The 27581-nt window shown below is 46.7% G+C and overlaps 1 protein-coding gene across 11 annotated transcripts in view; it reads left to right on the forward strand.

Annotated features, from left to right (window-relative positions):
• The window catches only part of LOC135391786 (baculoviral IAP repeat-containing protein 3-like), a 68628-nt gene that overhangs the window by 24815 nt on the left and 16232 nt on the right, over nt 1-27581 (forward strand). For 9 of the 11 annotated variants that reach the window (XR_010422104.1, XR_010422109.1, XR_010422110.1 and 6 more), the window contains exons 2-8: nt 13683-13761; nt 13863-13930; nt 14565-14671; nt 15550-15675; nt 15793-15858; nt 17730-17831; nt 24988-25227. Coding sequence is in view for 4 of the 11 variants with exons in the window: in XM_064622235.1 (XP_064478305.1) it covers nt 13893-13930; nt 14565-14671; nt 15550-15675; nt 15793-15858; nt 17730-17831; nt 24988-25227 (679 nt within the window). In the remaining 7 variants the exon portion in view is untranslated. Of the gene's footprint in view, nt 1-9104; nt 9239-13682; nt 13762-13824; nt 13931-14564; nt 14672-15549; nt 15676-15792; nt 15859-17729; nt 17832-24987; nt 25228-27581 lie in introns of those variants that run through there. The other 2 variants (XM_064622236.1, XM_064622234.1) reach the window with 2 other exon arrangements.

Genomic DNA, 27581 nt, shown 5'->3' on the forward strand with positions numbered 1-27581 from the left:
GAATTTAATTGGACTCCTACCATGAGTATATAGTTTGTCGCTTTTCGATATATTTCGATATATTTCGACGCTTTCACATTGGGGGTGCAGGAAAGACGGGTCCTCAAGCTGCGCAATCAATAAAAAAAAAAAAAAACTGTGTTCCTTTTTTGCGGACGATCTGCTGAACGGATTTTTGTTCTGAAAATTGCTACGATATGAGGTGACCAAAATGAACGCATGTTCTGATTGGGACAACTTCGTAGATTTTACAATTACAAAGTTAATTATTGAAAGTTAATGTTGTTTGTTGTTTGTTGTTGAAGTTAATTAAGACATTGCCTTGTGAGTGTGCTAATCCCCTCCTAAGGAGTGCCCTTCAGCATATGCTATATCGCAATTGATTTCATCTCGGAAGAAGTGTTTTCATATACTTCAAAAACATGTTCGCATTTAGCTGGGACACCCTGTATTTTTCACGGTGGATTCTTCAGCGAGTGTTTTTTTGGGCGGGGAGTTTTGCACGGTTGATTCCTTATCGGGGAATTTTATGCAGTTTATTGTAAAACAGTGTATTTTGAAATAGTTTTTCTTAAAGGATTTATTCTTAAAGTTTATTAGTGTGGCCCCATTTCCGGCGTTGTGTCTCAAGTCTCTCGCACACTTATGATATGAAAATAAAATTCCATACACGCATGTGCTTTAGGAGTGGCGAGCTACGGTTATGACCTGTGTGTATGAGAGAGCAGAAATGTAAGAGTGAAAGGAGGATGAGTGAGAGAGAGTGGCTGGTTTGTCCCTTCAGATGACGCACCCTGGAAGTCTCTGAGAAGGCTGTTTTAAAGTTAATGGTCGTGCGCAGTACGCCCTGCTAGAGCTTGCACGTATAAGATATTCAAAGAATTCTTCCTGTACACATCCAGTAGACTTAACTGGACAGCAAACACTAAGCTTAATAGGTGAATACTAATACAATACGTCCGGCGAGGAGTAGCTTTCTACCTTGATGGTGACCCTGATACGCGCAGTTGGAAACCATTACAGAGAGCAGGAGCTGTTGTCGTATTGAGTCTATGTCTATTGAAGTTAGAACATACAGCGGACGTTGCTTTGCAAAGCACGAAGCCCGGCGGCATTGCCAGAATCCCAGCATCCGTACACAGTATTATTTATAACTGGTCGGCCCAATGCTACACTTGTTTGCACACGGGGGCTACGGAATCATCTACAACCGCTGTGCGAAGATTCTATGCGTAGAGCGGGTGTTAGGATATATACGAATCGGGTACACTGGGTATACCCGTGCCAATGATAACCTTGAGAATCACCACTGCCACGATTCAGCTCGCGAGCTGAACACCGGTACTGCAGTGCTCGATTAATAACATAAAATATTATATATATATTTGAATTTGGAATCTCATGTTCTGCATGCTGAGTTTATGCCGAATTCAGCTGGTGATTTTCATGCGGCGGAGTGTATTATACCGGTGAGGGTTCTTTGGAGAAACCGACGAAGTATGCCAGTACCAATGAAACGCGGCGCAGGTTGTACTGAGGCAACCAGTTAGCAGTCTTCAATGACCGTTGAAACCATTGACCACTGAACTTGCGCCACCAAGCGTGTAACATGTCAACTTCTCAAAAAGCAATAGATCCAATGCTCCCTGACAGGTTGACACGTTAGACGATAGGTGGCGCTATTCGCCCGTTCAATGGCTATTGGTTTCAATTTTCTTTTGTAATTTATTAAATTAAGTATAATTCAATTGTTAGTACCCCGAAAAGTGTGGCTATGAGCGGCATGGACGGAGGACAGCAGGAAGGAGTTGGGACACGGGGTTAGTACCCGTCCTGGGCAGGCTTCAGCTGTAGAACTGTGTCGACATTCGTCGTCAACGTCTTCCGAAAACCCACGGAAAACCTCAGACAGCACAGTCGGTGGAATGATTTGAACTCACCACCTGCCACTGTTCAGCACGACCTTGGCTACCGCCAATGAGCGGGTAAACGTGTACACTCAAACCAGTGTAGAATTTTTCTATACTACAATGATCAGTGGAATTCGCCATCATTTCTCATCACGGACGACTTTTTCATGTGCAATGAATACTGTGTGGGAAACGGTATGGCGAACCATTTGATGTCTACCAGCACAGGAGTATGTGTGCGGATGACACTCATCGCTAGGAGTTTTTCCCGCTTACGGGTACTTTACAGTAACAACATATTGCTGAGGACGTCAATGAACAAATGTTCTAGTGGTGTCACATGAAACCTCACGTTACGCCGCTGTGAAGTCACTTAATGGGAATCTGTGTGTACTCATCCCAGTACGAGTGAACGAAGACCGCACTAATAAATAGCCAGAATGAATGAGATGATGTTGATTCCCAGATCCGGCATTCATACATTGCGAAGAAAAGATACAAGGATAAACAAAAATAAGTAATAAGCACCGACGACGGTAAATGTTCACACAACCGCGATTAGCTTATCGTGGTCCGGGAACCGTTACCGTGATCGCATTACAGTCTACAAGAATGTCCCTGTGATCTGCAAGAAACGAGAGAACAAGACAAAGCACCGCGCAGGCACTCCGGGAGAGTAAAGCATCTCGTTAGTGTACAGAGGTCGGATTCACAAACGCGATCACAAACAACTTCTCTCCGTTGCGGTTACGGTGCGGATCCAGTGCGGAGGCAGCTGTCGTACGACCCGCTGTTCAGACATATGCGTTCTTGATACGTCAAACGCTTGTGGTTGACCAATCACGTCTCCACTCCACCACGTCTCCATTCCACAGGCAGCCATGAACGGGCACCGTGATGGGGTCGGCGAAACTTTGAGGTGTATTGAAGCGTATCTGCGTCATACAGAGCGCGTAGACTGGCCACTTGTTGTTCAAATGGCAGCAGCAGCGCTTCTGCTGAAAAGAAGGAAAAAACGACGACGACAGTGGGTTCGCCAAATACTACAGGAACGTGCCGTGCACGGGGAGCTTGCGCGGAGCGCGTTCGCTCATTGGTCAGCTGCATCTCCGCAGGTAGCCCGTACCGCATGGAGTTCGGTCGAGCTCAACTCTTGCGGTGCGTGTGCTTTTCGGAGTGTCGTGCTTCGTTGTCATGACAACCGTGTCGCGCCGCATCCGTAACGCATGAAAATGCAACAGTGTGAACCAAGCATTATGCGTGGTTCACACTACAACTTCTCTCCGTTGCGGTTACGGTGCGGATCCAGTGCGGAGGCGGCTGTCGTACGACACGCTGTTCAGACATATGCGTTCTTGATACGTCAAACGCTTGTGGTTGACCAATCACGTCTCCACTCCACCACGTCTCCATTCCACAGGCAGCCATGAACGGGCAACGTGATGTGGTCGGCGAAACTTTGAATCTCTGAATGAATCTCTGTACTCGGCTCGGCGTGGGTCGTAGAGCCACGGGTATTTCTCGATCTGTGAAATTAGAGCTTCTTCTTTTGCTAACGTGCTTTCACCGGAGGCAGCCATGTTGGAAAAGCACGCGACAGCACAGCAGTGATGCGCTTGCGCGGAGCGCGTTCGCTCATTGGTCAGCTGCATCTCCGCAGGTAGCCCGTACCGCATGGACTTCGGTCGAGCTCAACTCTTGCGGTGCGTGTGCTTTTCGGAGTGTCGTGCTTCGTTGTCATGACAACCGTGTCGCGCCGCATCCGTAACGCATGAAAATGCAACAGTGTGAACCAAGCATTACGCTTAGATGCGCTAAGACGTCGTAGCCTGCGACGCGCGTACGAAGGCGTCGTAAGCGCGATTCACACAGCTATCGTAGTGGAGAGGGTACCCCCTTTGACGAGGAAGAGGAAGTTACTCGCTTCCTGTCACGTGCACCTCCGAGAGAAACCACTGATCTCGATTGTAAAAGGCTGGATCGCGGATAGGGAGCGCGAGCGTGAAGAAACCGGCCACCATCTTACGGTGCCCACAACAGTCGCCGCAGCGATCATGGCAACTTCTTGCAATTACGGTCGCACCAACCGTACTGGCAAGGTTACAGGGCCTAAATTTATACAGGTGAGTCACTCTTCATCAAGGAATAAATAGGCGTCCATTCTGTACATTTATTTGACCATTATGAAGTGTTTTTTTGCCCAAAACGAGCACTGGATGCAGGTTGCTTGATCGCTCTTCCGACGTTCAATCGAGCACACTTGCATTTTACCCAGCGGCAAATACAGTTTGAGTGCATAATATTCTTGAAAGAACATGTTACACTACACAGGTAGTGTTGTCATCAATATATGTGCGAACACTCGAGCGCTTTTTTGCATGCATTGCTAGCATGGTACACGGTGTTCTCTGCGGAAGCAAGTGCCACATTCATTTCTTTGAATTACCTTCGCGCACAAGTTCGGTATTACGTCATAATAAGACCACGATTGTCACATTTTTTCATGTATTGGTATTGTTTTGTGCCTTGGTTTGATTTGTGACAAAGAATCCTACGTAACGGTGGTGTGGCGCGACTTGAATAACGCCTTTGTGTCTGAGCTGTATCGTCAGCTTGTTACGATAGTAATAATTTGTAGCGTGTCGTGCTATTTGTAGCAGTTTTAAGGCAAAAGTGGTCTCTCAATACAGGTTTCGTCATGAGGGCTGCCCAGTGAATAATCTGTGCAGTGTGATACGGCTGGGTGTACAGGTAAGTATCACGTTCCTCATCCACTGGTGTCGACTTTACAGGAAGGAACAACCTCAGTGCACGCACTGTGGTTAGCCTCTCTCAGTTTTGCATATTTTCTTACATGTTCACATCAGAAACACACCTTACACTTTAGGCTCGTTCACCCAGCAATATAATAATTAGAGATTATAATTCTTTTTAGAAGAGTTCCCCATATTCTTTTCAGAATAGTTTTTAATCTTTTTAATTATTAGAAGATACAGGGATTGTAAACCATGTTTTAAACTGATGTTTTAACATTTGTCCAATGCATTTATTAAACAACATGTTCATTTTTAACTGGTTGCTCCCAAACCAATGTTCTGATGTATTATTTCCTTTGTTGTCGATGCACCATAAAAATTGGAATAATCATCATCAATGCAGGTTACTTCACAGCTGCCTCGACATACTCAAGAAATGGGTGCAGAACCTGCGTAATGCCCACAAACTTTGATTACCGCAGCACCTCCAGAAAGTATGTGTCACATGGGATTTTTAAATGTATTCACAGTATATAATACCTTGTATTAACTGTTGTAGATCTAAGCCGTCTCTACAGTACACTCTCAGAAATTAAAACCGTGAGAACCGTGATAATTGTTTCAGTTAATAGGCATGCACATATATGCTATAAGAAGAAAATTATTTCTTGAGAATGCACTTCTCTGGCTACTGGTGTTGTTTACATCTACTGTTGATCACATTCATTTATCACATATTATATTCTTATATATATTATTATATTAACACATATTTGATCACATTAAATTCAAAATTCATCATATATAAGAAAATACCAGGAGGGAAGTTGCTATTCATTGCTCATTCTAACCTAAAATTGAGTGCTACAAATTGAGAGAGAGTACCTGTCCATTGTCATTCCTAAAATATATATTGTCATTGTAGCAAGGTCATAAAGCAATAAATGTAGTCTTTTGCGACTTCCCTGCACGTTCATTGTATCCTGAAACGCGTAAGTGCAAGAAATAACTTGAATAAACTTGATGTTGTATAAACTTGATATAAAATGTTGAATAATATAATGTATGATATAAAATGTTGAATAATATAATGTATGATATAAAATGTTGAATAAACTTGAACTTGTATATTCTCTTTACTCACCATCAGTGACCTTCTTTACAAAAGCATATCGTGTTAGATATTTTTTGTTTACGTTTCACAGGCGGGGTACACGAGGGCCAAAATGACAAAATCACAACTGTTTCAAGCTCCAAATCGTCCTGCTGCAATTATCCTGTTGCAGATCATTCGTGTGTAGTGCAAGAAGGCCCTTGCACATCAAAATGTAAGATGGGAGTCACAGTTAATGCAAAGTGGTTCCTATGAGAGACTTCGATGCTGAACAAAATTGTGCAAACTGCGGAAGGTGCCATAGAAGATATTCAGAAAGCGTGTCTGGTCTCACAACGGTGCTACGACGCTCTCTTTTAGATGACGATGATACTCATTGGAGTTTCAGATGTGCAGCTGCATTTTTTCGAATGTGCTCCACATAACAAGCATGACAAAGTCAGCACTGGATAGCAGGCCCCGTTCCTAAGCAGCTTTGCTCACGCTGCAGTTGTATTCAGCAAAAGCATGTGAGTACTCGAGAAGGACATTCAGTTTGGCACAACTGCGCCTGCAAATAATCAGAACAAATGAAGGAAGAAACAAACAAACATAGAAGGGCTGTACTTCAAAAAGAGGTAAATCTTGTGTCTCAAGGAGGTGTTACCACTTTTAAGTAACTTAATTGATTAAGCTTACATCACTACCTGATTAACTGTCCTAACGAGCGTGTTCTAATTGCGTAAAGCAATTAAATCACGCTCACAACGTATTTGGGCTGCTTCGGTGTGTCCATATTTGCGAGGCAAAGCACCGCAGTCGTTCACTAAAAGACACTTTCTGCGGCGGTGCTTGATATAAATCATACGAAACCGATACACGGCTAAAACAACGGCTGTGATTCTACAGAACGATCTCTTTCTGCCATGCGAGTATATCCTTTCCCGGACCGTTCTTTATGGAACAATTTTTGTCCAGAACGCAGCACGGGATATTACATACATGGTGGTTGTTAACCTCACATCGTTTCTTGTTGAAATATTGGCTGGGAAACGTACTGTAGTACAATCCCCAGCGCTGCACTGCTGTGACGGTCTAGTTTCGGAATGCAAAACATAACGTAATTAAGAATCGAACGGCAGGACACCTGTGAAACACTGTTAGGATACATCAGTATACTGGCACCTTACAAAATTGTGTGATGACAAGCAACGATCAACGCCTGCAGCGCTATAAATACTCAAAATCTCCGCTGCCTCCCATTGTTTTTTATGGGCGCACACTGCGCTTTAGGGCCTCCCAACATGGCGGCCCGAATGCACGCCTCTCCCCCGCGAGTCCCTCTCCCATGCGCCATCCAGCCTTTATAGATAGAAATCAGTGAGAGAAACAGCCATAGGAAACAGCCAAAGGGTGCGAGACTATGTTTTCGCTATGGTAACGATGACGAAAATTTTTAATCGCAACAATAAGTGTCGTCCCGTTAGAAGAAGACGAAGTTGTTCGTCCTCAAATGTTTTGTTACTGCACGTGCTCTCGGTCTTTCGGTAGCCATAATGGATGCCATGCAATCACAGGCCTATGCACAGGCGAAACGCGTTCGATGACACAGCAAATATATTCCAAGTATGTTCGTCTCGGGGAGGGGGTGGGTGAGGGTGTTTTGTAAGCGGTGTGTGGCACCCAGTTTGGCAGCCTTTATGGCTTCTTTTGCCTTTCTTGCAGACAATTTGGAGGGGTGATTGGGGGGCGTCTTAGCGGGGCGTAGGGGATGCTTGAAAAATCCCTGCGACCCGATTTTACGGAGCACAAAGTTGAAGCATTTGTCGAAGGCTAACAAGCAAAAAAAGTGCCTCAATGTCACTTCGGGGATGGTCTCGAAGGTTCTGTGGCAGAGTACAATGCGTGGGCCCGTATTACGGAATCTTTGTTTGCCGTCTCCGCATCCACCGCTGCCAAATAACGCCGCCATCTTTCTGCGTAAGACTGCTCGGGAGCTCTCGCAGGATTCCGCCGTAAGCTGCGAAGATTTTACGACGCGCGCCCTTCGTGAATCTACACTTCGTCGTAACTTTCCCGTACGACGGAGATACGACAGATTCCGTCACGCGAGCTCTTCGTGAATCCGACCCCAGGGGAGGGGGGACTTGGGAGGGCGCAGAGTCGTATATTAAAAAGGAGTCTGGCCATTGGGAGGACTCACAAACAGAGGCTCGACTTGTCAATCACAGTTTCGCTCCACTGATTGGTTTGCTCTTTACCAAGGGGGTCGCCATGACACCTCACTGCCACCCAAAATGACGACCAAAACAAACACAGTGAAGCGGGGATTTCGTGACAAAAATTTTTCACAGACTACTCTGATTTTACGCTGCAAATGTACATCCTCATATACGTTTCTTGGAAATCAGTTTCAACTGATGCTCATCCATCGATATCTAACCGAAAATAATACGTTTTGTCGCCGGTGTTAGGCCTAGTGAACACGGCGATCGCGGCGATCACAACGAAATCATAACAAAAAACGGCACTGTGCTATACAATCTTATATTTAAGTGCTGGATTTCATGAATATAATCATTCTTGCCTTTTATATTCCAACTATTCATGTAGATTTGCTTAAAAATCATACCGACGATAGAACGTGTCCCAGCAGGTGGTTCTGCCGGCATCGGTGCAACGACGGAAGCAGACGACAATTCCCGACGTGCCTTACGCTCCCTAGGTGGCGTTCATCAAATTTGCACCAAAAATCCCCGATCCGCGCGAGAGGTATCCATTTCAATACCATCCAATCCACTTGCCACCCAAAATGGCGCTGCCCATGCTGGATACGGGGACAAATAGTGAGGATAGGTTGATTGATAGCGCCTCATATTTTCAGACTTCATTGGTCGGAAAGCTGAAAAAGTGGGCGGAGCTTCAGGTATAGGCATGACCCATTAATGGCCAGACTCCCTTTTAGTATACGGCTCTGGGAGGGCGGCGTTACCACAACACAGCTGCCATACTTAGCATGGAAAGCGTTAGAACGGAAGAGGGCCTTACGTTCCCAACATAATAGCCAGTTGCAATACATCGTACGCTATCGCCTTTGCGCACATAGGTGATCGCGTTAGTGGTTCTGCGCACGCGCAAAACATGAAGGGACCTTTGCGCAGTGCACAGATCCACCACGCTATCCCTTGCGTACAGCAAAAGCAATAGCGTATGATTATCTCACTAATATACAGCCTTCGCTTGTTCCGTGGGCTCTTTTATGACAGGTGGCTAAGGGCGATCACAGGATATAAGAGAAGCAGCCTATTGCGGGCGTGCAAAGTCCACTCTCTTAGCCTTTTACAACCCTGTGGTAGAGGAGGTTCGGAAAGTTTGCTCTGTGTGTTTGTGCGTTTGTAAGCGCGCGCGCACGCGCTCTTGACACCTTCAGTTGTAATGCGCGCGAAAGCTTATCACCCGAGGAAGAAATCCATTCCAAGGTGAGATGCACGTTTCATTTCTCTGTACCTGGAATTTCAGCTTAAAGGGGTACTAAACTGATGGTCGAACTTTGTCTAAAAAGCTAGAGAGAGTGAACGGAAGGGCTTCACTCTACCTAAATGTGTGGAAGATTCTCTGTAGCTCAAGCGCTTTAACTATTTAAAGAGAAGATCAAAGAGCGAAATCAGTGCAACTCTACCGTTCGTCTAATGCCTCAGCAAATGTCACTCGGCTACAGCGAACGGGGCGTGTCATCCTCGAATGACCAACCAATCTTGGACTCTCATAAGGTCATCCGCCGGGGATAACCTGTCGAACCTGTTTGCTGTCGCATTGTTGCGGCTCCGCGGCCTGCGGAGGAGTCTCACTTGAAATAATAAGTGCGGCTTATAAGGTAATCTTGTTTCTGTTAGTGAAGGCGGCCGGAAGACATAGACAAATAATAAGTTATGGAAGGACATTCCCCGTGAATGTAGCGTAGTGGCTATGCAAAAAATAAAATTAAATTAAAACACTATTAAAAATGCAGCAACATAAGTGGTGGCCCGCGCGAAACGTCAAAATGACGTCGCTCCTATTGTTGTAGCAACTTGAAGGGCGGTGCGAATTCTAGAAATAATGCGCAATGCGTTCTGTAATTACTGCGCTACTATGTTGTTGTCGACCTTCATAATTTAAGAAAATATGTTTCAGAGCTAAATGGACATATTCACACTGATACATCATTGCTCTTGTATCGGTTTAGTGGCGCCTTAATTCCACATGCTGGAGAATTGTTCTTAACACATGTGGTTAACAACGGTGTTGTGCGCCTTTCCAACGCCGTTTTATAAACACTTATTCGTGTGTTCAGCTGTTTTTCCCATCTGGTACACTCAACAGCGCCTCTTGAGTTCTGGGACCAGAATAGTCAGGCCATATCGCTGCAAGGTGGTGATTTGCTTACATTACGTCAACCGTATCATGTCTTTTTGTCCCTGAGCGAACACAGCAGTTTCTTCGTTGGTGTTGGGCGTCTAGTGGCACCATCAAATTGCTTCAGCCACCCTGGCTCCCTCTATGTGACTCCGATGCGCCTAATACAGGCTGATTGCAGTACGGTTTGCGAGGCCGCAACTTACGTGGCGAATTTCCGCATTCATTATCATTAGTTTATTTGTTGTGGTGGTGGCGATCTCGGTGATGACCACCAATTCCGTGTATCCACGGGTAGGCCCTCACCTAAATCAGTCAACAGTATTACCTAGCGAGAAAACTACGATGTTGAGCGACGCCGCTCTAGTCCATCCGTGGTTGAAGTTTGTCTACCTGCGCGTTCTATCGCCTGCATCGAGATCTAAATCTGAGCACACCAAACACAGTTTTCAGTGTCCCTCAGGGAAAACGGCGTTTCTAAATAATCTGTAATCTGCCACCACGTTGCTGCCGAAGCAGCACAATGTACTTACCCAAGCAGCAAAATGTACTGAAAGTCGAGTGCAATAGGGGTGGGCGGTATGTGTCTTATCAATGTTCTTCAGTGTCACGAGTGTGTTCAAGGCCTTCCACCTACCCGTCCACCCCTATTGCACTCAACTTTCAGTACATTGTGCTGCTTGGGTAAAGTCGAGTGCAATAAGAGGGGGGGGGGGATGTGTCTTATCAATGTTCTTTAATTTCACGAGTATGTTCAAGGCCTTCCAACTACCCGTCCACCCGTATTGCGCTCGACTTTCAGTACATTGCGTTGCTTGGGTGGTGTCCTGTGCCGGGGTCAGCGCGTCCTCAACCAGGGTCAGCAGGCGAGCACGCAATCAGCTGCCCCAACGAGGCCGGTCCAGATGTTCCAGACCAGATGTAGACCAGATGGCATCCATGCATCGATGGGCGCGCGATTGAGCACGCTGACACAGCTTCACCCACTACGATAATGGTATCGCCCGTCGCACAAACAGACGAGGGTTGTTTGTGCATCGTCACTGTTTTGAAGATGTTTTCACATTTCGTTTAGTATCTATATGGTCTGGGATACGGAACAAGAGTTCTAGAGCCACGTCAAAAGTGAGAATAGCGAGCGAGATGCTGCCAAGTCAGGCACCCTATTGCCGTGCAGTAAATTGGACATAACACATACCTTGAGCAAAAATGATCCGAAAAAAAAGATCTGAGAATGACTAAGAAGGAAGCCAGCTGGTGACTGGAATACATTATGAAAAAACCCCAACACTATAGGGAGACGACAAAATCCGGACATATATCCTAGCAAAGATAGATGTAACAGAGTTGCGACTAACACAGTGCCGGAACTTATATTTTCGCATTATTCCACCCACCTGTTCTGAAAAGGGAGCCGTCCACGTTTCACACCGCGCGGCTCCGCCCTGCTTCAGCTGCGTGTTACCCCTTTAATAGACAAGTAATACAGTAAGCAACAGATGAGCAGCAGATTCTGGACATTTACGAGTTAGGCAAGAATGATTCCGCAAAACTTTACTGTAGGAACCAGAGCAAGTGCTCACAGTTTTGCTTCCCACGCTGCCACGCCGGGACAACGTATTCTTAGCGCGAGATATAGGCGGTTCCTTTAGCATTTGTTGGTAGAGAGTCTTACGTAATCGCGAGCAACTTGCAATTCTCGTCCCTTATCGCTCGCAGCCAATGAGTGCGCATCTCACTGAATGGGAGCCGCTATGCAGCTTATGAGTCAACGACTCCCTATAAGGACTGTGCGGCAAACTGGTTTCGAGCGCCTTGCGTGACAGCCGTCGGGTAGCGAGCTTTATTGGCATGAGAAGTACGAGCGTCTTTTTGTGCACTACTGGAACTGTCCCATCGCTAACTGTGCAAACACCTAAAATGACTCTTCACTACCCAAGCAGCACAGAATATTGGACACGTTAGCTGTGCATTCGCGATATGGATCCAATATGGGACTCGTTTTGCCAGTGTGTCCCCCATATTGGCTCAAACTTGGCAATATCGGCCCCATATTGCCAAGTTTGAACCAATATGGGGAAAATCCTGGCAATATGATCCTCATATTGGTACACCCCATAGTGACTGAAAATGCAGAAAATGGCATGTACCCGTGTTGATATACTTGTACGAGTACCAAATTACCAAGCAGCAGCAAGATTGGGCGTTGGGGCGTGTGAAATGCCCAGTTCGTGGTTACATCGAACAACTTCCTGCAGATGATACACATTGTTCGAAACACACTGTTAAAACAGAGCTTCACCACATAGCACGCGCCTAGGCAACCACCATTCCGAATGATAACATTCTGTGTCATGATTCGTTCAAAACAGGGGGAAGAGCCTATCTGGGGCATGCATAATGTGTCCCAGATAATCGCATCCTCTAATTTACAGCAAATAAGTACAGAGAATGATATCATTCGGAATGATGGCTTGCTATAGGAGCGTGCTATGTGGTGAAGTTCTGTTTGTAACAGTGCGGTCAACATATGTGGCAATCCCACTGTAACATGCACTGCAACTCAACTTTCCACTTGCTGCGAACAGCCGCCATCTTGCTTCGCGATGCCAATGCCAATCGGTCGAACCGACTGATAGCGAGGTAGTTTGAGTGAAATCACGCGTCCTACAACTAATGCGCGGATCAGACGTTTCATTACGGGTGAAATGTCGCTGGTTCCTCTAATGACAACGGGATTGCGCTAGGCCAAGTAAAACATACAATGTTTGATAGGAAGAGACGTCTCTTCTGTAACGCTACGTGCTTTCAAGTTACTGCAGGCAGTGTGAGTTACTGAGCCGTATGTCCGTCACTGTCACGAAAGCGTTTCGCTCCTTTGTATTCTAGGAGCGGGTTGGAAATGTTTGGTCCGTACACTATTGCGATTCCAATGAAGGCTTGTGAGGGATGTTTGGCATTGGCAGTTCCGTGGGACAGCCTGCCTCCTAGCACTTGTTGATCCCGCTCTTCGTTTTATGGCGTTTTAAATGTGATATGTTTTAATTTCGTTTAATGTTTTAATTAAATAACGATATACGTTTTAAATTTCGCTTGTCCCGTCCTACAGTTGGCAATACGAGTGTCTGGGTCCTTCAGCAAGACGGGCGTTGCACGTGTCCTTCGTTTCTAAAGCGATGCAGTGATGTTTTTGTAACGTTATGCGACGTGGATCAATAAAGCGATCTGCAGAAATGAAAAAAAAAAGACGAGAAGTAACATCAGTGGTGGCTGCTATACCGTATAATGCTTTTATTATTACACGGACTCCCCGTTGCGGTTATCACAGAAATAGTGGCAATATTGGCGCGAGATCGGCTTGTCAATAAGGGGTGCCCATATTCGTCCAATATAGAGCCGGGTTGCACTCCCTATATTGGTCCCATATGGGCAAACTTGGCAGCCCATATGAGTTCAATATTGGACCGATATTGGCGTGCTGCTTGGGCATATGGACGGCATATATAATGCACTGTGTTCACCTTGCAGTATCTAGTGGTCAAGCGCAGCGCACGTATGACTCAACTGGATATATAGTAGACAGCCGACGTCACAACGTAAGACCCTGGTAAGATTTCAATGGAACACCATAACATGTCCACGCTCTAGCCTGCTCTGGACGCCGTCTTAGGTGCTCGAAACGGGAACTGGGGGATTCTATTTCTGCAGGGCTCGTCGCAATCCTCACAGGGACAAGTAATGAGTTGGCTTCCCATGAATGCTTCAAGACACCCAGAGTAAGCACATCAAACATTGAAGATATTGGAAATCTTTACTTTTCAGAAGAGGAAGAGGATGGGAATCAAGGAGTAGATTCTGTCTAAGGTAAAAAGTCGGGCATATTGGGGACTGGGCAGTTCCTGTGCATATTTCCCTACACTCTTTCTTTCTTCTTTTTTATCGTTCTTAGATTGTCCACCAAACATGAAACATGAAAGACGTCCTTAAATGTTTTTCATGTTCATCTTAACATTTCAATTGTTTAATTATGTCCGCTGTTCACCGCAGACGGAGCCGTTATCGTTTTTCCTTATTATTTCACTTTTTGTGTTGCCATATACTTGGTTTTTCAACTCTTTTGTTAAGTCTTAAAACCCAGTGATCCTGGTACAGAACTGCACCCGAAAAATATATTGACGAGCCTCACGGCCGTGATGCAGACAATGGTACAAGAAAGTCTACATACTTTATTTATACGTCATGGGGGTCCCTGAAAGGTCACCAACTATCGCTAATACCAAAACCATTCATCGACCAATCGACTATAGTTTCTGCAACCATCTTGCCGAGGGAAACGAAACGTGTGGACGAGTATTACGACCTCTTCGACCATACTGAAGGTCTGCTTACAGTTTTCTTTCTGTGGTGCAGGTACGCTGATTTTCACCGAAGATTGCGTACTTTCACTGGCTTTCCCCAAACTTGTACTGGTGTTTTTGCACATGCTGCTCTCGCCGATGCAGGGCTATTCTTCACAGGTGTGTTTACTGGAAATCAGTCACTATCATTTTGTGGATAGTTTCCGCGGAGGTATCCCGAATTCCCACTGTGAAGGATCCACTGGTTCAAAATCCCAATCCCAAATCGTCGCAGTCTAACGCCAACACCGCCCAGAGCACACGCGGGGACCTCTAGTCAACGGTCGTGGGCAAACCTAGGTCCCACTTGGGTCTCACCGTCTACACATCCACCCTGATTGTTTTCACAGTTATTTTCTGTATTGCTGTGCTGTGTGAATAATATACGTACCATGTCCCCGGCAATTTCCTTTTTTTTTTTACTTTAATGGGCTTCCAAATAGCATAAGGCAGCGAACGAAATCCGAAACCAGACTGCCCAAGACCTCCACCTTGCCGTAGGACCACCCTTTTCTGTGGGATTACCCTTTACATTATGTAAATTTGAAAACTCCATAGGTGGCGATGAGTTTCGATGTAAAGCGTGTAACGCATCGCACACTCTAAAAACAGAGGTGGTTGTGGTGGTGGTGACGAGAAACAGAACTTCACCGCATAGCAAGCTGTGCGCCAACCATTGCCACGACTGACATGGTTATCGCTTCTGATCTGAAGAGGGATAAGCGAGGTACACTTTTTTGTGTCAATGGTCATATATCCAAATTGACACAAAAATGCGTACGCCCCCTCTCTGTTCGAATAAGAAGCGATAACCCAATCAGGCGTGGCAATGGTTGGCGCACAGCGTGCTCTTCAGTGAAGTTCTGTTTTTGGAGTGCAACACGCGGGTGACAGGACGCTGTGACTTCTGTAATGCGTTTAGCCGGCATGTGATAAATAGCATCTTCTTGCTTTTCGAAGGAAAGTGACGGTATAGCAAATACTTTTTTCCATTTCAGGCACAAACGATGAGACTGTGTGTTTCCACTGCGGCGGAAAGCTTCTAGGTTGGCAACCCGCTCATGATCCGTACAATGAGCACGCTAGGGTGTATCCCAGCTGCGAGTTCATCCAGACGAAGCTGTGTGAGAACTATTTCATGATAATATATCCTCTGGCGGAAGAGAGCTTTGAGAGGAGAGAACTTGAATACTAACTCAAATATATTTGCGACAAATAAACCACTTAGTTATCAATTTCAGGTGAGAGATCTCTTGAAAACCGTTTACCACATCGGGACGATGACGTTAGCGAACCAATGACAGAAGGTAGGAATGTGTTATGTTTATTCCGAAGTGCATTTCGTAACTGCAAGCTAGAAGGGTACTGGGATTGAACACAATGAGTAATTTACACTACAGTGAGAGACGCGCCCCCTGCTAGAAGCCAAGCCTACATTAACCGGCATTACAGTCGTCCACGAACTCCCACCAAATATATACTGTTGATGCTATATGCACAGCACCACCAGAGACCACGTCCATTGTGCGCAATACGGCTACGAAGCCAAAAGCTGATGACGCGACATGTCTATACCAACACCGCCTAGCACGCGTGACATTTGCCGCAGTTGCGGTGCGCTACGTCTGCTTAATATCGCCGCATACAAAGACGCAAAACAAGTTACAGGGCAATATGAGATTAAATAATAGCTTAAAGTCACTAAATAGCTTCGCTCATAGCATTCAGTTGTTTTTCCCCGGCCTTGCGCCAACAACAAGCTGGCAACAATGAGAGCGCTGTGCTGCAATTGGATCATAGCAGCTACATGACTCCATTTTGGTTACAGAGCGGTAAAGGCACCACTTCAGTGGTACTTAAAGGTTGTCTGTTGGCGCGTTGGTTGAACTACAGTTGCGTTTTACACTCAACTAGCATTAGTGATGTCGTGATGGCGCATTCCATTGGCAGAGCGGGGTCAAATTTTTGCCCCGGGAAGAGACAAACACTAGGCGCGTTTAGGTACATGGGCGCATACGTCGACTGAAAGCAACAGTCGACTGATCGCAAAGATCGACTTGGGACGGTTTACATGGCAGGAAGCGATGCGCCTTAGTCCGCCGGGCAATTCAGTCGACTCAGTCGATGACGGCGCCGCCAATGCACTAAAGTGGTCACTTTGCAATTGCATACTGTTTTATCAGTTTATGTCTACGCCCATAAACATTAAAGCCTTCTACCAACGGCCAAGTCGATGCCCAATGCTGCTGGCTTGAAACACTTGCACCGGCGGGAACGTCAACCGTGTCCGTCGCCATGTTTATTTTCTGTGTTGCGGGCGGAGCACGGCAGCAGATGCGGTTGTGACGTAGCGGAAACCGTCGGCACAGTCGACTTGCCCGGTTGACATGGCAAAGGGGAGACGACTCCAGTCGTCTGATCTACCCCAACGTAGCGACTTATTTCTGCTGCGTCGATGTCCCCTTTAGGTCGATGTAGGCGGATTTACATGGAGAGGGGATTGACCTATGTCGCCTTCATGTAAACACGCCTGCTGTTCCATTGGCAGAATCGTGTCAGACGTTGAATGTTTCATTGGCGGAGCAAGGGCAAAACGTTTGCTCGAAAGAGCAATAGTTTTGGAGCCACGAGACCAAGGCTAGCCCGGGAAAGCACCGGCTCACGCGCTATGCGCAGCGCGTGCTTCGTACCTGGAACGATTGTTAGCATTCAATTGACGAAGCAAACACTGGCATGGACGCACTGGCATGGCAAAACACGCATGCACTCAAACCCTACCCAGCGATGGGCAAAATCTGCTCTCCCAATGGAATACGCCATGAGTATAACGTACGCATATCGTTTGGTCTATACATTGGGGGCCGAGCATATTGGACAATCATGGAAGTTTCAAGGTCAGGGTGTGTAGGGAAATCCCTGCACGGCGGTCAGCATTCAGACCTCTTGAAGGGAAACGAAACATTCGTTTTCCATGCTCCGAACGGCTTTTATGGCTGAATGCGCAGCAACCGGTCATACCGCGTTGCAGATAGTGTTACGCTTACGCAGGGTACACATAATAATATGTGTACCCTGCGTATGCTGGGTTTACTGGTTCGCCACAGTACGTATCCAAAGAAATTAGTCATGTAAGGTGGAGGAACATACTTTAAATCCATTCGCAATTCGATCCAAACAGGTGATGATGGAGGGTACTACAGCATCCACTCACGCAGTGATGCCAGTATTCCAATAAGGAACCATCACGAAGGTACTCGTGGGCTACAAACCGTTACCGAAGGTATGACAGAGTTATTTGTCTTTGAGGCGCGCGCTAAAATACGTAATAGAAACTATATAAATCCCCTAGAAAAGTTTGGAGTTTCTTCTTCTTGAGTCCATCTGTTTGTGACAATTTTCTTCTTCAATTTCTTTCGGTTCATACAGTTTCTGAGTGAACAAAGTGGCTTTTACAAAAGCAAAGATGCTTGCTCTGGTATGGTTGCGAAATGCATTCCAATGGGGAGTTTTTGTGAATCGTTTTTGGGCAAACATTTCGCGAACGGCTCGCAAAACAGAGGGTCCCGTTCTGTGGCACTACTCCCTCTCGTTGGTCCGCCGCAGTGCCGTTCGTGAACCGTTCTAGCGAGAACTATTCACTAAAACCCTCTGACACTACGCGTATTATAGAGTAGAGGAATTTGGAGCTACTTGTACGCATACCTCGGCAAAACTCACTCATGAGCATGCTCACTCATGCTCACTCATGCTCATTTTGGAAAATGAGCGGAGCATGAGTGAGCGAACGGACAGCCGGGGACGAGTGAGTGAGCATGAGTGAGCAAACAGAGAATTGAGCAGAGGATGAGTGAGCATGAATGAGCAGACAGAGAACTGAGCAGAGGATGAGTGAGCATGAGTGAGCAAACAAAGAGTTGAGCGGATGATGAGTGAGCATGAGTGAGCAAACAAAGAGTTGAGCGGAAGATGAGTGAGCATGAGTGAGCAAGCGGCGAGTTGAGTGAGTGAGCATGAGTGAGCAAACAGCGAGTTGAGTGAGCATGAGTGAGCAAGATCTTCAGGAATACAACTTCTTCATTTCATCTCACTTCAGCAAGCCGGTCCCCTTTGGTCCTCCGATTTCGTTGATTTTTTTTATGCTAAAGCCACACCTCTATGACGAACAGTGCCACTGGTCCGAAACTTGAGATCGCAGCAGTTGCCGAGAAAAAAATTGACGAGCGTGCCTGGGTGGCGTCGTGCGCTTCACAGAATCTTCCTCGGGTGGTACTTCGAGGTCGTCTCATCCGCACCACGAACGCGCTGGAGGAGCGCGGACTTTTTTGCGCGTTCTACAGATGCTGGACTACCACATAATTTTAAAAAACGGGCACTTCCTCTCATAAACTGTTCTATAAAAAATCGGGAAAACGCTCGTGAGCACGATTTTGCGCACATTTTAAGCTTTTATTACGTAAGAAGTGCGCACGGTAGAATTACGAACTCTGCACCAGATGAAAGATAATTAATTGCTCTTTCCAACGACGTATTACGCATAAATGTGAGTGTTACTGGAGAATAGGTAAGATGAGACGAACCATGCTCCCTCCGTGAAAATACGCGAAGTTCGTAGGTCAATTCCTCAAAAACCCCACCTTTAATTTTGGCAAAAAAAAAAAAGAATTGCATGGAATCCTGATTATATTACCTTTCCAATTGTGTTAAATTTGTGTACTCTAAAAGTTTAGAACCGAAATACCAGCGCGCATAAAGAGAGCATATACAACGCGGCCATGCGGTTCCAACTCCGGCCACCCTCCGGCGTTTGTACTGATCGTGTAGAAGGGAACCTGGCTTTCATCACCTCCTGTGCCTGAGATGGACATTTCGTGCCATATCGTATTTCGACTAAGGACAGGGTGCAAAGAACAAACGTTGCTATCATGTTACGTGCATGAGGAGAGCAGGTACAATGCGGCCCGACGGTTCCATATCTTTCTTTCTTTTGTTTTCTGTTGACAGGCGCTTAAGATGTGGTCCGTATTTAACTACCTTGAAGCAGGTCAGCTGGCCTAATACATACATACGCATAGAAGTACAGGAATAATACAACTTTGCAAGCCGATAGAGTGGTTTATTTGGTGACTGGATTTGCTATTGCTCACCTTTAGAGAGAATTTACGAAAGACACTAAAACAAGAGTAAAATATAGTTGCGGTGCATGAAAGAGCCATACATACATTTTAAATACAAAACACAGCTCTGAAAGCGGAATCGGGAACAAATGTCACCAATGTGTGAGCGGCATCACAAACTCATTCTGTTGGAAAACATAGATTTGTATGCACATTCTCCAAAACATCACCAGCCAGACGTAGTGTGCTGATCGTTCGACGTGCTGAAAACAACGCAGCTATAACCGAGGTTCAAACATGTCCTCGGCGGTTCTTCCTAGCTGAACTCCAGATACTGCATGACTTTCAGATGCTTTGTACCACACATGGGATGAACGGATCCCTGTCACTGGCCGAACCAGTTCCCATTCATCCTTCTTCGAATTTCGAAAGGCTGCAACCTGAGCTGACGGAATGTGTAGCAGTTCCGTGGCGTGTTCCTTCTTTTTGAGAGCGCACACAAAATCTTCAGCGGTTTGAATAGCTTCAGCAGGTGGACATCGCAAGTTATCCAAGCTTGCTATATGTTTCAAAGAGCCCCCGACCCCATCGTACGCATTTTTACATGGCCACTGGCAGAGAAAATCCATCGCAGCAACAAGTTGTTTTTCCCCATTTCATAGAGCTGGTACCTGTTCTTAAAGTGCGCTGCAGCACCGTCGGACACGTATATCACATGGGAAAACACGGGCAGTATGTCTTGTATAGCTTCGGTTATGTTTTGGAGGGCAAGAAGGGCATGTGCAGTATCGTGAGATAGGTCGTCACTCACTGTTGCGAAACTATTTGTCGAAGACATGGTGGTTGCAACACTGGTGAATAAGGATATTTGATCCGTCTTCCAATAGCGCCCTTGGACCTCACTTGAGAAGTTGACTCTCCAGTTTTCTGCAAAATCGAAGTGCATGACGGCATGTCTTGGATCCACGAAGGCCTTCTCGTTCCAATTGGCGCATGTTGTATGTTGTATGTTGTATATATATATATTCATGCTTGGTGTACAGAGCAGCACATTTCCTGACCGCCTTCAGGAATACCGATGCCTTTAGCGTCTTGCTAATGAGGGCACCAGATTCCCAGAGAGCCATATCAACGTCGTCGGCACGGTCCATCCTTAGCTTCTGTAGGTTGATCCTTTTGGCCCCTTGGCAACTGCGACACTCTTGCAAAAAGCATGTCCTTTGTGGGTCAGGACATACAGACATCGCATTCAGTTGGTCTCTGCTTAGCTGGATGGATGACGCACTGTTTATGGCCGCGATGATCAAATCAAAGTTTGCGCAGTACAAACACACGCACTGTTCCGGACGTGGGTCTGTGCGAACCCACTTAGGCCGAAGTGTGTAGAACTTCGTCAGTCCTATATTGATGTCCGGATGAGCGCTCTTGAACAGGCTAAACGTTTCCCGTATTGAACGAGTCATAAAGCGCTTTGCAACAGCGACTCTCTTCCCGTCTCTGGTGACACGAATTATGTCTTTTTTGTTGGGACTTTGGACAGAACAGTCCTTTTTGTCTTCAAGATAGTACCGGAGTGCAACCTGTACGTCGTTCTCGCTGACAGGATGCCCACCATACTTGTCCGGCATCGCCCACACGCCCTGCTTCCCTCTCAGACTTTTTGATTTTTCTATCACATATTTCGTTGCATCCGGGATCAGTGCTACTATTTCTTTTTTCGTCATGTTTTCAGGAAGAAGCGTAAGAATCTGGCATCTTTCTTGATTGGAGGTGCACTTCTGATAAGCGGCCCTGATGTTGCGCAAAAGGCTAGAACATCTCGTGCAGTCTGTTCCGGAGGTGGTCGGTTCGTCTACGTCATATGCATCACGTATTCTGCGCTATTGACCTGCTCAATGCGCCGCCAACTTCTCTCCGTTTCCGTGACGCATACGACGGCATTTGTTTCCTTTTGAGAGACGCCGGCTGCCGCAGCGGAGTTACGTCGATATTTGCCGTCGAAATACTCTGATTAATTTCTTCAATAATATCCTTGCTCTGAACATAGTCTGTGTCAGATACAGCAACGGGCGAGGACTGCGATAGACCACTAATTGCTGAACGAAAGTACGCAGCACAATTCTTACATAGTTGGTCCTCACCGCTGACTTCATCACGTCGCTCAGGGTCGAGAAGCGCCTTCAGCGCGCTGATGTCAAGGCTTGACACAGTTGTGAATCCACTCTGGCGAAGAATCCTTTTCCGATGTCGACGTGCATAATCGGCACAAAACACACGTTCCTCAGTATAAATGTTCCGAGCCATAGAGACGACTTCCAACGCTGACGAACCCAAAGTTATTCAGACACCTCACTCAACCGCTGCATCGTCGACGGCAGGTCCGTGCATTATTGGCCACACACGGCGACCAAATGAACCTGTCCACACCGCAGCAAGGTCATTTTTGTTAGGAAGTCTGGCGTCTGGTGTCCCCAGTGCGGGTTTGTTTATTACTTATAATCCGTATGTACATCCGGCAAAGGCGATGGGACGCGGGCACAAAGTTTGGGTGAAAGATAATATAGCCTCCGCGTCACGCAATCTGATACCAAAGTTTCTTCTTTGCAGCCTGTCCGTAGTCGAAATACGATATGGCATGAAATCTCCATCATAGGCACAACATGTGATGAAATGGAGTGTAGCATAGATGCGTGGAAGTCAGGTTCCCTTCTACACGATCAGTAGAAACGCCGGAGGGTGGCCGGAGTTGGAACCGCATGGCCGCGTTGTACATGCTCTCCTTATGCGCGCTGGCATTTCGGTTCTAAACTTTTAAAATACACAAATTTTACACCATTGGTAATATAATCAGGATTCCATGCAATTTTTTTTGCCAAAATTATAGGTGGGGTTTTTGAGGAATTGACCTACGAACTTCGCGCATTTCCACGGATCGAGCATGGTTCGTCTCATTCTACCTATTCTCCAGTAACACTCACATTTATGCGTAATACGTCGTTGGAAAGAGCAATTAATTATCTTTCAATTGGGGCAGAGTTTGTAATTCTACCATGCGTACTTCTTCCATAATAAAAGTTGAAAATGTGCGCAAAATCGCGCTCACGAGCGTTTTCGCGATTTTTATAGAACAGTTCGTGAGAGGAAATGTCCGTTTTTTAAAATTATGTCGTAGTCCGGCATCTGTAGAATGCGCAAAAAAAATCGCGCTCCTCTAGCGCGTTCGTGGTGCGGACAAGACGGCCTCAAAGTACCACCCGAGGAAGATTCTGTGAAGCGCACGACGCCACCCAAGCACGCTCGTCAATTTTTTTCTCGGCAACTGCTGCGATCTCAAGTTTCGGACCAGTGGCACTGTTCATCATAGAGGTGTGGCTTTGGCATAAAAAAGAATCAACGAAATCGGAGGACCAAAGGGGACCGGCTTCCGTGAACTGAGATGAAAGAGTTGACTCTCCCACCTGCTGCCACTGTGGCGCTCTTGAGGATCTGGAGCACATTCTTCTTCATTGCCCCCACTACCAACTTTCCCGAACCGCACTGTCCGAGTCCCTTAGTCAGCTGGACTCTCGCCCCTTCTCCCTATCGAAATTGCTTGGTCCCTTGCCCAATCCAGTCCCGCAATGATCTGCACTCGAAGCTCTTTTGACATTTCTGGGCACCATCGGGCTTCGATCGTTATTGTGAAGGGGCTCCTTATTTTATTCCCCATCAGAGGTCGGCACTTTGGACCGACGCTCACTCATGCTCATTTTAAAAAATGAATAAAAGTACGGGACTTCACTGTTGCATAGTCTAGAAAACCTCGTCATAAACATTGGGGAGTGAGGCTAACACCCCTCCACAACGGAAGTGCACGCAACACCCTTAATTAAATACAATCATGGAAGTCGCTGCAACGCCTTTTCCGTAGGCGATGGTGTCCGAGTCCGAGCACCATTTGACTCCCTTTTGACTTTCTGTTTCCTAAGAGTGTAGCCCATTACATTTTGGTGATAAGCGTCCTGCATCAGGGGCATAGCCAGAAAAAAAAAAAAAAAATTGGAAGGTTTATATGGGAGGGAAGGATGTCTCTCTCTCTCTTACGTCTCCGAAATGTACTACCAGAGGTGCGGTTTCGGGAGAAGGCTTCAGCCCCCCCCCCCCCCCTGTCGCTACTCCTCTGTCCTGCATTGCTCTATAACCTGTATTCCGCAAGATTACCACCGCCCCAACAGGAGCGATATCTCCCGAGTTCCGACCACGGCCCTCGTACCTACGTGTAATACAAGTTTTCCTGTGCAGGTGAGCATGAGTGAGCACCCTGAAGAAGGTGGGCATCAGAGAGCGAGCGATGAACATGTGAGTGTGCATGAGTGAGCGGGCAATGAGCTCAGCTGCCTGTGAGTGAGCATGAGTGGGCGAGGGATGAGCTCAGCTGCCGTTGAGTGAGCATGAGTGAGCGAGCAATGAGCTGAGGTTCCAGTGAGTGAGCATGAGTGAGCGGGCGATGAGCTGATCTGCCGGTGAGTGAGCATGAGTGAGCAGGCGATGAGCTGAGCTGCCGGTGTGTGAGCATGAGTGAGCGGGCAGTGAGCTGAGCTGCCGGTGAGTGAGCATGAGTGAGCGGGCAATGAGTCGAGTTGCTGGTGAGTGAGCATGAGTGAGCGGCGGTCCAAAGTGCCGACCTCTGCTTGTACGTATATTCCAAATTGAGGTTACATAAAAATCTATATAGACTCCGCAGCTCCATAAAGTTTCCATAATTCAATTTCAATAATTCAAGTTTCATAATTTCAATTCAGTCAGATACACATGTGAACTTATGTACTCTGTGTAAGTTGAACTTTCGCACATGACAGGGGAAAATGGGCGGGGAAATCACGTGGGTAGCGTTCCTCCACTCACCCGTCGGCGCGGTGTAACCAACATGCTCGATCTTATGGTTGCGGTAACTTCGTTGCTCCCTTTCCATGTGAACCGACCCACATGGGCTCTCCGCGCCCAGTTTGTTGTGCTGCGCGGGGGTGGGGGTGGGGGCAAATATTGTGTCGCGCTATGCTATACGTCAGGGGCTGACAGAAAGGGGGGAAATGAGGAGCTGCGCAGAAGCGTTGTCTACTTCCAGAGCGTATTAACAGTTTTCGTGATTATTGTTCACTGCATCGGATAATGAAGAGCGTTAGTTCACCGTTCATAAAGTCACCGTGAACTTAACGTACCTATCGGAACCAATAGCAGCGTGCATGACTCAGAATCTTATCCACTCATTGGGTGCGGTGGACATCGAGAGCTACGTCATCAGCAGTCTACTAACACTCTCTGATGCTCATTACATCATTTCAGATACTACAATGCATGCACAACAGTCACCGTTTCGTGCACCAGACGTGTGCGGTTATAATAACGCAGCGCCCGAGCCTGGAGGGAACGTGCACAGAAAGAACCGATACACTGTACCACATTCGAGGCCTGCTTTCCCGCACTACGCCACATTAGCGAGCAGGGAAGATTCTTTCCTCACCTACCCCAGTGGTGCAAAAGGAAACCGAGAAAAGATGGCAAAATCTGGCTTTTTCTACACAGGTAAGGTAGTTTCTATTTTGACTTTCACTTTTACTAGGATTCCTTCTGGGGGAATAATTTCCTGCTCACCGTGTAGGACTGTGGCGTTGAAAGTACAATTGCTACCAAGAATATGTGATTCAAGTGTTTATACTGTAGAACCAGAGGGTTGTCCAATGACTCCTAGCTACACAGAAGGCAATACCTTAGGCCGGAGTCACAGTGGTTATACACGTGCTCCAAACATGTATGGCAACATGTCTTCAAACATGTATGGCGCATGTATAATGCTCGGTCACACTGGTTATACAATTCTTGTTTGACAACATTGTTTGGTCCAAACGCTTGTATGATTATACATAGTCTCAAATATATGTTGTTCAAACATCAGTTACACTGGTTATACAACTTAATTAGTGGGAGTAGCTGAAACTGTGATGTATGGCACACGTCAGTGTCACGGTAACCAGCCGAGGAGTTTATATAGCTTCCATTCGCGGACATCGCAATTCAAAATGTACGAAGACGACGAAGACGTGACTGCACTGGCTGATTTTCGATTGTTTCATGCGGAAGCAAAGAGGTCGCCATTTTGAACGTACGTGCAACAGAATGTCGCGAACGCTGATTTACAACTTACTCGTGCAAAATAACTCACGCGCATCACGACGTCGTTGACACTGACTCGTGCAAACGAAAATCTGTCCCTTCTATGTTGTTCCAGCCTCAGAACATCAGTTTCTCTGTCGTGGCAAATACGCCCGTTTATACAACTTGTCCATCAGCGTTTTTCGGCAGTGCCCAAATACATCGTCGTGTGTTCGACAACATGTTGTCAAACATAGTCAGAGCGCTTGCTTGTATGACGGCACGGTCACACTGGTTATACACTCGTGTTTCAAAACATGTTTTGCCGGTGTTTAAGCGTGTTAAGCGGCGTTTAACCAGTGTGACTCCGGCCTATGCTTGTGCGCGTCAGTCCAATCTTAATTATCGTCGTCATTATGTCGTTGCGTGTCTTTTCGTTTTCGTTTTTCTTTATATTCAAGGTAATAAAGCGCCTGGTGCTAAATCTTCCAGATCCCCCATAGCAACATGCTGCAACAGCGGCAGGCAAACCGCTCGGAAATATCACACAACCATCATCTGTGCTATGCGATTTCAGTTTGGTTCCAGTCAAGAACGACGAAGGTTGTGCACTCAATCTCTGTTCATGGCTGTATTCTCGTGGCAGGGAGGAAGAGTCCTTGCTCCACAGGCTTCGACTGAACGTGGCGCGGACTCCACTGCTCCTCTTTAAGATGGGCCACCTTTCGTCACCCAAATGCCCCACCTGTCACGTTGAAGGAGACATTCCCGCACCTGCTGCTCCACTGCACCCGTTACCTCCGACATGGTGTTCCCCTATGGTCGCGCACCGCGCGCCTAAGGATTTCAGATTTTTCCCTAGCTACGCTGCTACGCCCCACACAACATAGTCAGGTGGCAAAGGCACTTGTTCAGTTCCTGCGGATCTGTGGCCTTCTGGGACAACTGTGATCAATTTCGTGTTTGTTTTCCGTCGTTTGTTTGTTTTTCTTTTAGTCTTTCTTGTTTTCCTTTCTTTCCTCCTGTTTTTCCTGGGAATAGTAAGCCGCCGTAGCGCAGGCTAACCTTTCCCTCCTATTTTTTTTGTATATAATGAATATATCCCCCCTCCGGTATTCTCAAAAGCGCTAGACCTATTATGCATAGCTTCAACACCTTAAGCAAACATCTGAGCCGGACGGTAGCAATGGGGGGGGGGGGGGGGGAGGTAAACATTGCTTCCAGCACTGTGTGTTGGAGATTTCCGGCGCACGTTAAAAGAACCCCAGGTGGTCGAAATTATCCGCAGTCCTACCCTGCGGCACGTGCAGCATGTGGCTACACTGAGCTGACACAACTTACGTGAAAATCTACTCCAATTACTTACCCTAGGCGCGTTTATGGAAGCGTTCCACACGCAGCGTGTGGAAGGTTGGCCAGGGCCTACTTCGTGGTCAGGACTAAAAGCGCAAACACTGAGAAGAAGGTTGAAGTAGGCCGAATATGTTGGCGCACAACGCGGTTTATTGCGGCAACCCCGGACATAAGAAGGAAATGCAAATACTCTTCATGCGCAGTCCGGATAGAGAAACCAACCGGAGACAAAGCATATTGCAACGTAACGGGTGTTGCATGCATCACTTCGCCCATAATTTGCCACGAGCACTCGTGCTACGGTCAATCTGGACATTTCTCTGAAATTGTGGCCTACGAAGACGGTTTTTACATGGCGCCCCATGACATTTGGGGTGCACCAAATGTAAAAACAGCGATGGCACTTGCTACGTGAGTGTTCCAGATCGGGACTG

Source organism: Ornithodoros turicata, chromosome 4 (genome assembly GCF_037126465.1).
Source record: "Ornithodoros turicata isolate Travis chromosome 4, ASM3712646v1, whole genome shotgun sequence".
Taxonomy (NCBI): Eukaryota; Metazoa; Arthropoda; class Arachnida; order Ixodida; family Argasidae; genus Ornithodoros; species Ornithodoros turicata.